The 14,185-nt window shown below is 46.3% G+C and overlaps 1 protein-coding gene across 1 annotated transcript in view; it reads right to left on the bottom strand.

Annotated features, from left to right (window-relative positions):
* Positions 1–12,527, bottom strand: part of LOC115552058 (teneurin-2) — a 27,032-nt gene extending 14,505 nt beyond the window's left edge. Inside the window, exon 1 of the mRNA XM_030367767.1 lies at positions 12,284–12,527. Within this exon, the coding sequence (XP_030223627.1) occupies positions 12,284–12,509 (226 nt within the window). The 5' untranslated portion in view covers positions 12,510–12,527. The remainder of the gene's footprint in view (positions 1–12,283) is intronic.
* Positions 12,528–14,185: the final 1,658 nt, after the last annotated feature.

A 14,185-nucleotide genomic window follows, 5' to 3' on the forward strand; every position in this document is an offset into this window, starting at 1 on the left:
AGTGAACTTTGTTAACTTAGCTTTATATTCACTGAACCACTGACTGCAATTTTCTTTGACCATTTGGTTCAACAATACAAGAAGCATATGAATCACAAAAGCCCAAGAAATATTGCGGTAAGTTACGTGTCTCTTGGCCGGCAGTGCAGAGAGCAGGTGCATTCGGGCGCTTTGTATTCGACCAAACTGGTTCCACATGGGATGTCAAACACGCTGAATCCCGTCCGACTCCGGTACGCGTAATTATGCGCCATTTTCCAAGCCCGGCTGGCTAATGGTAAGGGACACCCCCAGAGATACCAATTTCAAATCAGGAGGGGAGCGCCATTTCAAAACAAGTTTGGATAGACCCTGAGGAGCTGAACTGGTGAACTGATTGACTCCTGGGCTGAATATGCATTACGTTCCGGAACCAGAGCCAAGCGCGCGCTGTGGGTCCCCCTGTAATCTCCTAGAATGGCTGAAATTACTGTTAATAAGCGTGAAAGCATTTCTCAGCCCATTTTTAGGCAGATTCTAAGAAAATGGCTGCTCTTCACCGATGACGGCTGAGGAAATGAATTGAGTGTTCACGTCAATCCTTGATCTCGTCTTGGCAGAGTTTATGTTCACTACACTTCCGTTTGATACATCGCATCAGAGAGGGGTTACCTATTATATATTTCATTGGGTTTGCAAGGTTTTTGATATATTTATTTTTTTACTTAGGAATAAGTGTAGTGTGAAAGGGAAACAAAGAAATTAAAAGCAGCAATGAAAATCAGCAAATTAGCAAAGGGTCGTACACCTCTAATTATACCCTTGGAAAGATACTTCTAAATCAAAGAAAATTAAAGCTGATTATTCACAAAATGACAAAATGAGTTCAGTGAAAACATCTACTTGGAAGAAATACGTGTGCATCTATTTTGTGCGTGTGCGTGTGTGTGTGTGTGTGTGTGTGTGTGTGTGTGTGTTTCTTTCTGCCTATCTATATTTCTAGCTTCAATCATGTAGTTGAACTACATGCTTCACAATTGATTGCCAATCAATTGTTATCAATTCAATGAGGTTGGATTAATTGTAGGCCTGCCTGGTTGTGACTATAATATGTGTGATAATTACTCCTCCTACCTCTCCACCACATATTAACAGGTGGAATTAAGCAAACATTTTATTTTGAAAATTTAAGAGATGAAAAAAAGGAAACCATGGTCTCTATGGTGATGAGCTAAAACAGTGGTAAATAATGATTGTGTGTGGACCACACGCACACCCCTACAAACGTATTTTTAGAGTCTATGCTAATGAATGGGAGTGCTATGGCACGTTTAATGAGATCACAATCACCGATCCAACCAGTCAGGGGAAATCTTCCTCTATTCAAGAGTAAGATGTAATCAACAGATATTTGGTTGATTTTCTAACTAATATTCAAGGAAATGTGGTCCTATCCCAGAATGAGGCACATGCAATCGGGTGAGTGAATGGGGAAATGAAATGTGTTTTTCGTGTGTATTATTCACTACTTTAAACTACACCTGCTTTGTGAAACTTGTCCCTAAACTTGTCCCCCTACAACACCGAGATGTGAAATAACGCAGTCCGCATCTTTGTAAGGGTCTGTGAAATGACGTTACATAAAGGCACTTTCAATCAAAGAGGAGGCTTTGGGTTTTATTTGGTGAAGGAAAAACTAGATATATTTTTACAAATGTATAAAATCAAAATATGAATCCTAAATGATTCTGACATCCTTACAGCGAATGTGTTCCTTTGATTTATAGTCACTTCAAATATATATCGCACTCTTAGAACATTTTTATAACACCATCAGTATTTCAACAACAATTAATATGGAGAATATGGAATTGAACATGGCATATAAAAGGCCCATTTCTCAAAATAACATATGCTAAAAAAAGAGATTTAAGATCATTTTAGCTGTAAATGTCCCAAAGAGCAACCTCGATGTCACAAAGCATTAAGAAAGTTAAGTTAGGGACAAGACCTAGAGGAACTTCAGCTGATGACACACGGACCAACAAACACACACACACACACACACATTGAACCACACACAAAAACACCCCCACACACACTTAACCACACCCCCCCCCCCCCCCCCCCCCCACACACACACACACAAACACCCACGCACAACCAACAGCACACAACCCCCCCCCCCCCCAAGCGCACACAAACTCTTTGCAAGGCAGGGTTGCACGTCATTAACACTGCCATTAGCAGTGCAGCAACGCGCTATCAGGGTTGCAATCATGGTCAAACATGTCCCACACTCTCTCGCGGCCCCCGTCCAAGAGCCACAGGGGCCCGTGGGTGACTAAATGAGGAGGACGGAAATAGGCTCCGAGCAGGACCTCTCCTGTCCCTCGCCACTGTTCACTTAGCACCACGGTGCAGAGCGCGAGCAGAAAACATGACGGTACATGACAGGGTTAACCCGTGCGGTGCCGGGCTGTCTCCTAACGAACGGCTGAAACCAACCGTCTTGGTCTTGGTGGGGAATACGACGACGGGGGGGGGACGGGGGGACGGTGTGGCGGTGTACCTCGACACGCGTGTTGGTTTTCTGGTTCGACGTTAATTTCACTGTCGAGTACAACGTCGTCCTCATCATCCTCCTCCTCATCAGGAGCCTGTTTGTATCGATTGTTTCCACATTGGTCGCCTGTGATATTGAAGTGCCGATCGATGGCTGTGTGTTAACAAGATGCGATCTCAATTTGCCCCGTTTTCTCGCCGACTATAATCCTTACTGGTTTGTCCCGCTATCAGAGTCATGATGGCCGATAGCCCAGTCCCCCCGTCCCCCCGTCCCCCCCCCCTTTGCAAGCCGACAATGAGAGGCGTATAGTATGACAAACTCAAACTAATAGGTGTAAACGGATGTATTTCAGGGTTTCGAGGGGAGTATAATGAAGTGGAAAACCCACACGAACCACAATCTAAACTCTCACTCAGGTCCCTGGAGCTGACAGATGCAACACAAATCAAGACTCACCGTAGTGCCGCAAAGGAACAACTTGTGACTGCACACACATTTTTTTTTCCCCTTTCCCCTCCTATATTCAGGAATAATCACTCTATCCCGAAAATATCTCTGTGTCTTTCTCCAACGCTCTTGGTTTGTTTTTAGCAGCTATTCCACAGAGGGGATGGGGATACGGGTGTGTGTGGATATGGTGCGGCCCATGCTCAGACTGGGTGCGTCGCCGTGCTGTGACGTGTCGCTAAAAAAAAGTTTAAGGATTAGCGAGGCACGTCGCCTACATGATGTTTACATGCTTGTCGCGCGGGGACGGAGCAGAGGCTGCAGACATCTCCCTCTGTTAATCCCGACCAAAAGACATGTCGACGTGTAAATTAGCAGATCCTCGCTGTCTTGTCGTGCACAGACCTGCTGCTGTCTGCTCTTTCACTCCTCTCTCTCTCTTCACTCTCCTTTCCCCCTCTCTCATTCTCTCTACAATTCCCGTTCCCCTCTCTCTCTCTCTCTCTTACATCTCCTTCTCTCTCTCTCTCTCTTACATCTCTTCATTCTCTCTCTCCCTCCCATGCATCACCCATTTCTCTCTTCCCGCCTCTTACCTCTTGCATTTTCCCTTCCCCTTAATGTCTCTCCATCTTATTCTCTCCTCGTTTATCCCCCTACTTTTCTTATAGCTACCCCCTCTCCCTCTGTCCTAACTATCTGTCCTTCTCCCTGTCTTTCGCTCCCTCTCTAACTCTCTCTGTGTGCCTGTCTCTCTCTCTTATTGTGATTACCTTCCCGGCCAAAATTTACAGAATCCATCCATCTTGTCTGCCTGTCCAACGCCAGTGAATCACTTCCCCTCCATCCCTCCCTCCCGCTGTCCTTCCCTTCCTCTCCCTCTCTCCCCCTCTCTCCCCCTCTCTTTGTGTCCGTCCTCATCTCCTTCATCTTAATCTTGCGGCGATGGGAGTTAATTCAGACATGCGACGACATAAATTGGATTGCAAATCATCCTCACATTCTGTGCGTGCACACACACTGTGGCTGGCCGACGTGAAATAGATGTCTGTATGAGTGCACAATAACACATGCACATAGATGTTGACAAAGACTGGCGTAAAGAGGAAAAGATTAAACAGACACGCGCACACGCAGACACACTGAAGACATGGCACACATTTAATTACAGCCTAGAAAAAAAACGCCTAGGCTGAGAAAAAAAAACACTTGATAACTGTGACATTTACAATCTGCCTCATCTATCAAGGACTGTCAAAGCAGAGTCAAAAAGGGTCATTAGGCCTACATAGTAAACATAAATAACGTCAACACTTAACAGAAATCCACAGAACATTGTGTGAGGGTTCAAGAAGCCTACCTGTGTTGTCTGTTCAGTGTCTGGTCTCGTCTATGTTTTTTGCTTGCGCGCGCGCGTGCGTGCGTGTGTGCGCGTGCGTGTGTGCGCGTGCGTGTGTGCGCGTGTGTGTTTGTGTGTGTGTGTGTTGTTTGAGGAACAACATCAAGCACAAAGCATGTGCCTTCAGAGCTTTGACAAGAGGAGAATTTCCATATATTAAGTGGCTGAGAGTGCTGCTGTATTAATAGTGTTATGTTGAGTTAGCTGTAGGGTTGCATTGGTTTCCTATAGACCTATGCTTAGCGCAATGTTTATGACGTATGTAAAAGAAAACCGGGAGCCCTCCTCCACACACACACACACACACACACACCCACACCCACACACACACACACAATGTCTATAAATAAGAGATCTATAAATCTCCAAAATAAATCTCAGATTTCAGCAGGCATACACATAAACACTCCACACACAAAACCCTTTGTGTGAATGTTGAATGCACTAAAAAAAGGTGTGTGTGGGGGTGAATAAACAATGTGTGTGTGTGTGTGTGTGTGTGTGTGTGTGTGTGTGTGTGTGTGTGTGTGTGTGTGTGTGTGTGTGTGTGTGTGTGTGTGTGTGTGTGTGTGTAAAGCCTGTCAAAGGCAGCAGCCCCAGGACATTGCGGGGCGAGTCATCCACTGGTCCTGAGTGACATTCAGGAGGGTCTCTAGCTGCAACCCACCAGGGACAGGACAGGTGGGGAGATGGAGTGTGGTGGCACTTTGTGCGTTCTTGTGGGTGTGTGTGTGTGTGCAGTGGGGGGTGGGGGGGGGGCTATGAATGCTGCACATGATCTCAGTCATTTATATTTTAATAGCATGCAGCTGCTTATTCTTACTGTGATCAACCGGTGACGTCTCACTGACGATGCTAAGACACACAAAAACACATGCACACACACACACAAACACACACCCCCACACACAACTAAAGATACATACATCACAAACACACTCAGACGCACACACATACCTACACAGACACACACTTTCAATTAAAGACACAGATTAAGACACATAAACCAGACACACACATCACAGGCACACTCATTGATAAAGACACATACATCACATATACACAAAGCACACAGACACACACAAATTCATGGGAAAGGCCAAAACCAATCAAGAAGGTTATGTAGATCTGTACCTTAATATAAATCACAGGGATGGGAGAGGACAAACGGTGTGGAAAGAGAATACGGGAAAGACAGAGGGGTGGCAGAGATGTGACAGGAGAGAACAAGTTGAAATAAAATCAATTAAAAAAGTAAGTGGGACATGAAGAGAGAAATTTTGGGCAGTGGGACATTAACAAAGGCCAGGAGAGAGCGAGGTGAGGTGATGCAGAGAGAGAGAGAGAGAGAGAGAGAGAGAGAGAGAGAGAGAGAGAGAGAGAGAGAGAGAGAGAGAGAGAGAGAGAGAGAGAGAGAGAGAGAGAGAGAGAGAGAGAGAGAGAGAGAGAGAGAGAGAGAGAGAGAGAGAGAGAGAGAGCGATGAATTAAGGCAAGTGATGGTAGGTGTGTGTGCCTATGATTCGTGTGTGTGTATCCTTGAGTGTGTGCCTGTGCACGCGTGTGTCTGCTGGCGTGTGCAGAATGCCTGGACGGGCGGTCTTCCATGCCCAAGAGGAGAGGTGATGCAGAGAGAGAGAGAGAGAGAGAGAGAGAGAGAGAGAGAGAGAGAGAGAGAGAGAGAGAGAGAGAGAGAGAGAGAGAGAGAGAGAGAGAGAGAGAGAGAGAGAGAGAGAGAGAGAGAGAGAGAGAGAGAGAGAGAGAGAGAGAGAGAGAGAGAGAGAGAGAGAGAGAGAGAGAGAGAGAGAGAGAGAGAGAGAGAGAGAGAGAGTTGAATTAAGGCAAGTGATGTCTCGGCAGGCACCAAGTCCTGCTTCCCGGTAGGTGTGTGTGCCTATGATTCGTGTGTGTGTATCCTTGAGTGTGTGCCTGTGCGTGTGCACGCGTGTGTCTGCTTGCGTGTGCAGAATGCCTGGACGGGCGGTCTTCCATGCCCAAGAGGAGAGGCATCATAGGGGAAGGAGAGAGGTCTAGTGTCCCCTTAAAAGGAGAGGCCAAAGCTACAGGAGACTCCAGTGGCACTGATGAAGCCTGCTGTCTAGAGGTGGGCCTGGGGGGAAGACACACTGGAGAGCACACTGCACGGAGTGGGAGAGAGCCCCACACACACAGCCCGCAGTGATAGAGAGAGAACAGCGGAGAGAGAGAGAGATGCAACAGAGAGAGAGAGAGAAAATGGATCAAGAGTGAACAAATAATAAGTAAGATAGATGACCAAATTGAGTCAGATGTGTGTGTGTGTGTGTGTGTGTGTGTGTGTGTGTGTGTGTGCCCCGCTTCATTTACACTTCATATTTGCACGTGGCATTTACATTTAAATGTGTTTTTCGACGATGGGGGAAGGCAGTTTCAAGACAGGACTCAAAAGCGTGTCACGTGCACATTAAAAACATGTGATCTAATTATTTGTTAACTCGGTGACATCAACGCCTCCCCTCGAGTTTGGGTTTCTGATGAGGCAGACATTGGATGGGAGGGAGGTTTGGGGGGGGGGGGGGGGGAAACCAACCTCCGAGCAGCCGCCTCTTACTTCCTTCCAAACCAAAGTGCCTGTTCTTTTAAATACAGAGTACCAGGTGATAATGGCTTACAGCTAAGACAGCTAAAAACAAGGACGGAAGCTCATTAGACGTTGCGATATTGTCTCACACATAAATCACGCCGTGTCGGCGCTTGTGTACTTTGGTACCGCAGGATTTCCCTCTAATGAACTTTCGTTCTAATTGCGCGGCGCGTTATGGCGTTGACGATGCCGAGCGTGTTAATTGGCAGCGCTTACCCGAGCAGACCAACAAATGAGTGTGTAATGGGGAAACCGCGGGGGGTGCGATCTGTCGCAGGCAGGGGGGTCTCCGGGATCAATGGGTACACAACACAGACCCCGTTTTCATCGGATCCCCTTCAGGAGGGATGGCATTGGGTTGGGTGGGCTGGTGTTTTCATGGTGCTTGGCGAGGATGCGGTCGTGTTTTTTGACTGGTAAATTGATTCGCATTCTGAGACCAAAACAAACAAAATGGATGGGAGTGTAAAATAGCGGGGCTTGTAGCGATTTATCCTTAGTTCCTATTTGGTGGATTTAAGGCCGTTTTGTCCACGGCACAAAAAGTACTTGATAACTAAGCAAACAAACAGAGACGTCCTGCCGCTAAATGTTATATTTAGAGCTCTAAACACGTCTCTCCAGTCCAAGTCTGGGTATAATTCATCTTTTTGAACTAAATGTGGCTTCCATCCAAGAAGCTGTGTTCTTGGCAGTTACACATTAAGGCCACGTTCATTTGTTTTGGGTGGCTGGCATGCCAAGCCAGGTGGGGTTAACTGGCAATTTTCGCTATATTTGACACAAATCACGTTATATTGACCAATCACAGGCCACGGTGTACCGACCACGGTCCGAAGTCACGAGTCAACAGGTTTGACAGGTTTGATGGATGAGCCTTCGATCGCCACGGCAATCAAACTCAATCTAACATCGAGTGTTGCCTTTTCCGTTCTGCATCTCTGACAGTGGTTTGTCCGAACACCTGCCCAGAGAATACAGCAGGGTGGAACAGCAGGGGGGCGGGGAAGGACATGATGGGACATGACAGGACATGAGGAAACCTAATGAACTCCGGTGCAGGCCTTGTCATCGAAAGGTGTACAACTCCCATTCCTGGGCGAAGGGCAAACGTTACACAAAAGAAAGACACACTTTTTTTGTTCCTTCAGCAACCTAACATCTGTGTTTTCTCGCCATAATTATGCAAATGAAATAGTGTGTCACATTGGCCCAAAAATAGCTGACAGATGAGTAAATTAACAAAAATTAGACTTTTATAAAAAAAGACAGGTACTGAACTCAAAAGTTGTTTTATTTTTTGGACTAAATGTCTCATTTGATCTTCAACACAGTAAGCCATTACATTTTCTCACTGTCCCTGAAGTAAGACTGTATTTCAAAGAAAACAGGAGAAAGTTCCTTGTATCATACTCTTCAATGTTGCGACAAATGGACACCTGCGCGAGGTGTGTACGGATGTGTGTGGAGTGATGAGGGTAAAGCATAGTATATAACACATAGTATGACACCACGGTGCTGTGTGAATGTGTGGAGCTACCGTCTAGCCAGAGGTCCATTTTGATGTCAGTATCCGAGAGGACTACTCTACTCTTCTCCGGCACTTACCTCCCTACTAAACCTCAGCATGCAATCGTCGCGTCGTGGCTCAGCGTGTAGCGTTACGTCGAACTGTAAGGATACGCTCCAACTCTGATCAATGAGAGCTGCTACACTGAGCCCGTCTACTTCACATCTTCTCGCTAGTTCCGATGTGCGATCACGGACGAGGTGCGCTTGATCGTCGAGGTGGAGAAATGCAGCGAGTTGTACGACCCCCAGACATCGTTTATAGTACAACAACATTTCGAGGACAATCGGTGCCGTCACTCGAGCTTCATGCGAGTTCAGATGGAAGATCGCCTACGAAAACGTTGGCCTGTTAAATGAATAAAACATTTACTGTATGCACAATCCACTCGTGAGTGTTCACAATGAAAAAAAACACACATAGCTGAGCACTGTTTACGGCTTTTCCTAAATATCCTATCGCTATATGCTTCTCTTACTCCAGATGCGATGCCGCGATGTGTCCGCTCATTATAACACTCATACACAGACAAGGTACAGGTGGGTTTGCGTACGCTTTAACCTATTATGAATGAGGCGCGTGCTTACGTGTCGCTACGTGGCCTAATTGGCAGGTACGCGTGCTTGGGCGCTTTAGTATAAGTCGCACAAAGTTTCTCTGGCGCATGTAACATAGTGCCAGATGTTTGTGTGAACTATTATTACGTACCGGTATAAGCCCCCCCCATGTCCTACCTCCCCCCAGTCCTTCCCCCCCCTGCCCTCGCCCCGTGAGAACTTTATCGACGCGGCGCAGGAGTAGAGAGCATAGACGCCACGGGAAGCATTGGTGAAACTCAATACAACTTCCTCACACACATCGGCTTCCTGTCATAAAGAACAAACATCATTATAATCATAATTTAATTAAAACGAATATCGTTCTCCGTAACGGCAAGCTAATTAGTAATAGTGCACAAGGGATATTTCATTCCGTCTCGTCTTGCTTAAACATATTTTGTTAAATATCTTTGAAAAAAGAAAAGGCCCCAAGACTTTCTTCCAATGCTCCCATGTGCGTCTCTCCCTCTCACTGCCCCCCCTCTCTCTCTCTCCCTCTCACTCCCCCTTCTCCCTCACTCTCTCTCTCTATCTCCCTCTCTCTCTCTCTCCCTCCCTCTCTCTCTCTCTCCCTCCCTCTCTCTCTCTCGCTCCCTCACGCTCACTTCATCACTTCTGCTCTCCTCTCCCCAGGGTTGCGGTCGCACTACCCACGATGCATCTGTAGCTTGGGGGCCAGATAGGCAGCCGATTGGCTAAAGGCAGGTGCTATCGACCAGCCACATTGCCTGGTGTGAGGTCAGCCACACAACACACTCCACCAACTTCCTCTTTCGCATGCATCCTACAGCTCTATCTGCATTCTCTATTTACCTCTGCCTTTGCTTTGATCGAGACAGAGAGAATGAGAGAGAGAAAGAGAGAGAGAGAGAAAGAGAGAGAGAGAGAGAGAGAGAGAGAGAGAGAGAGAGAGAAGAGAGAGAGAGAGAGAAGAGAGAGAAGAGAGAGAGAGAGAGAGAGAGAGAGAGAGACATTTCATTCTCCCCTCTTCCCATCTCTTTAATTTCTGTCCCTGTTGGAGAGGTGTTAACAGTTATTTTCTAAAGGAGAATTAGATAAAGTCTGTTTCTTTCCCCGAGATTCCCTCTTACGCCCAACAACCGTGTGAGTTGCAAAAACCTTCAGCACGTCACAGTCTTGCAAAACCCTCAAATCAACCGGTATTCAAGCCTAACACATTTCAAGTTAGGACATTGAGAATACCATTTCGGCAATAGCAATGACACGATGTTTAAAAGATTGTATCGTATTGCATTGCATTGCATCATTTCCTCTTGTATACTATTCTATTGCATATTCTATTCCATTCTATTCTACTCTATGGAGCGCTCTCGCTCTGACTCTGTGACGAGGAGGCAGGGAAAACAGAGCTAAGCACAGATCAATCCCATCGAGTCTGACTGCTTTCACGAGGCAGGTATCAATACTGCCAGTTTCATATCGCTCTCCAATATGCTCGCACACACGCCGACACGCACACTTACGTGCACACAATCACACACACACACACACACACACACACACACACACACACACACACACACACACACACACACACACACACACACACACACACACACACACACACACACACACACACACACACACACACACACTCTCTTCATCTCTTTAAAGATATGTCAGTAGACAGGATGCAAATTATAGGGTGTTTTTTGGGGGTATTTTAAATCAAACTATTCAAATGAGATTTAAGAATATAATATATCACTAATTGCAAAACCCCAATCATTGATTATATCATTTCGACTGAGATGTGGCTAATGCAGAACATTTGTCACTCAGCCGATAGGAAGCACAAACAAGTAGTCGGAAAAGTTGTTTGATTTTAAGCTCTTAATTAAAATGATCGGCGCCAAAGCCGACATTATGAGAACAACTTAAATAATGTTAGCCGTGAAGGTAAAAACTGATTTTATATTTCAGCCTCATGCACGTAACAACATGCACTTAACAAAACGTATCTCAATGTTGTTTCACAATGGGCTCTGCAACTAATACATTATTAACCTGAATTATATTGGTGTGTTCCAAGGCTCCGACGCGTCACATTTATGGGAAAAAGTGAAAAATCCCCCACTGCATTTGACAGTATAATTCGCCGCCTGAGTAAGAGGATGTCCCTCCCTTTTAAAAAGGTGACCTACGGGCTTGCTGTCTTCGGTGCCCACCAGGGGAACACAGAGGTTCATAATGACAGGCCCTCCAGCGCTAAAGGTCTAGGATGAGGAGAAGAGTGTTCTTCAAACCATCTGGTTGCATCAACAGGTTGCCGATGTAGGACTCTTCCAGCAGAAAACAACATGTTCCGTCTGCACGCGTGCGAGAGCGAATCGCGGCGAGGGTTCAAGAGAAGTGTGACGGAAATTCTTTGTGATTGTTTCCATGATGCAGAGCAGAAATAAGAAAATACTGAGTGAGACATACGCCAGACTGTTGAACAATGAAGCAGAACTGCTTAAAATGTGTTGGGCACAGGGACATGTTCTAAATCCACTTCTTATTCCCTTTCTGTACAATGGAAAATAAACGAGCCTGTGTAATTGACCCTGGGAATATGCCACATTTGTATAATGTCATTGAGCTTTTGTTATCTCAAGCAAATTAGCAATTAACATACTCTGCTTTTTGCGTCCTTTCTTTTTTTCCATTATTGTATTTTAAGTGAAGCATTCCTCGTATCAATCTGTTTCTGTAGTGTATTACGGAATAAACGCATATCGTTAGCCAAGGGGGTCATTACATTGAAATGCAATCAACTTAATTTACTTAAAACCAGGCTAAACTATACTATAAACAACTGAAGGAGAGTGAAACAGCACAAGGGTGACGTGATTAGACCAGACGGATCTGAAACATTGGTGATGAACCCGAGGATGAACCGAAGTCCGGTACTTTTTGTGAATAAATGGTTGATCAATTGACGTTAATGATTAGAATATTGTTAGTATTGACAATATCTTTACATGAACAACACAGTACTGATGAATCCTGTTTTCTATGCTAAGGGGAGGTCTATAAACTTGGGATTGTCGACTACACGACTAGACAACGAATGAAGGCCGCACTCTAGACACCCACCTTGCCTGGAGTACTCATCCGCCTCATGGTGCACGAGGTCGGTCACGCAGCCGCCGTAGTGCAGCCTCTGCTCGTGGTCGAAGGCCTTGAGCGTCTCGCTGGAGCTGTACGACTTCTGGGTGGGCACGCGACACTCATCCGTGTCCAGGGAGGAGGTGTTGTAGTGGGGGTCCTTGGGGCAGCGGCCCCGGTTAAGGGACCGGTTCCGGCGGTCCTTGAGATCCATACTGAGCAGGAGGGTGGGGTCGGGGGGGAAGGGGGGGAGGGGGGGGGGGGGGGGGGGGGGGGGGGGGGGTGCACAGAAGGAGATCCGAGGAAGCGGGGAGAGGAGGTGGATCGAGGGGAGGAGGACGAGCCTCCTAGGAGGCCTCTGGTAAAGTCAGACTCCTTCAATCACCTGAAGAAAACACAAAGACAGAGAAATGGGGAGTTGAGCGAAAAGTAAAGAGACAGGCTGGAACACAATTATAGAATTGGCTACAAAATGGAAGCATAGATTTTGCTTAAGAGAAATGCTACATTGAAAGCAACGTGAGGGTAATCGAGCGACCAGCCCCTGTGTGTGGCCTGCTTATGCCGTGTAAACACAGGGAAGTATTGGCACAGCAGAAACTAAGCCATTGTTGGGACTCAGAGAATAAGTGCTTTCAATTTAGCATCCTGAGAGATAGGGAACGATCGGCAAGACTCATAACAAGTGACCGTAGGTCGCAATTCAAATTCAAGCAACAAACTATCGCAGAATGATGAAGACATACTTTTGTTGGTGCCACGAACACACAGCAGGGTAAGCTTGCATGAACAATGCACAAAAGACCCAAATATCTCTTAATATTTAGAATAGCCGACATAATACAATCCCATAGTTCAGAGACACACCAATATACATATGAAAAGATATTACGGACAAAGAAGCATATATCTGGACACAAACACACACACACACACACAAACATAGAGGAAGACACCGAGAAAGACAGAAAGACAGACAGACACACACACACACACACACACACCAGTCACAAGGACACCCACACCCACACCCACACGCACACACAAAATGAATCAGGATAATGGCAAGAGAAAAGAGATTAGGAAGCAGATCAGATGACAGAAAGAGTGAGAGGAAGCGAGAGAGGGACAGATAATTCTGGCTGGAGGTAAAAAGGTCAAAAACAGGAAAACACACGGGTGCAACCGGAAGGATGACAGAAGAGGAGAAATGACTTAAGGGCTTTGCTGGTCTCTCCCTCATTATCAGAGTGAGAATGAATCCCATTCCCTGGGAGGGTGTAATGAAACACAGACACACAGAACCACACACAAACAAACACACACACACACACACACACACACATGGCAGACACCCACACAAGTGCACTGAGACACCGACACGCACACACACACACACACACACACACACACACACACACACACACACACACACACACACACACACACACACAAGTACATGGTAGACACACAAACACACACACACACACACACACACACACACACACACACACACACACACACACACACACACACACACACACACACACACACACACTGACATACTATCATGCACACTCACACACGTAGACGCAGACACACAATCACAAACCCACAATACATAACATTGATTCACCCATCTTCCCAGACACACAACCCCAACACAGATGGCCCCTGTGTTACAGATAACGGTGCCAGACCTGCCTTGACACCGCGTGTAGCGCCACTTGTCTGACTGCTACTTAGATACAGCAAAGAAACAACACGCCTCCCTCCGCACCGAGCCCCCCCCCGTCTGTCCGTAGCCATCGCATCAGGGCCAGCCGTCCTTTTAATTCATTCAAAAACGCCATACTAGCTAGGCTACAGATAATACATGATTGTGATGCT

The sequence above is a fragment of the Gadus morhua genome, chromosome 10 (genome assembly GCF_902167405.1).
Source record: "Gadus morhua chromosome 10, gadMor3.0, whole genome shotgun sequence".
Classification (NCBI taxonomy): domain Eukaryota; kingdom Metazoa; phylum Chordata; class Actinopteri; order Gadiformes; family Gadidae; genus Gadus; species Gadus morhua.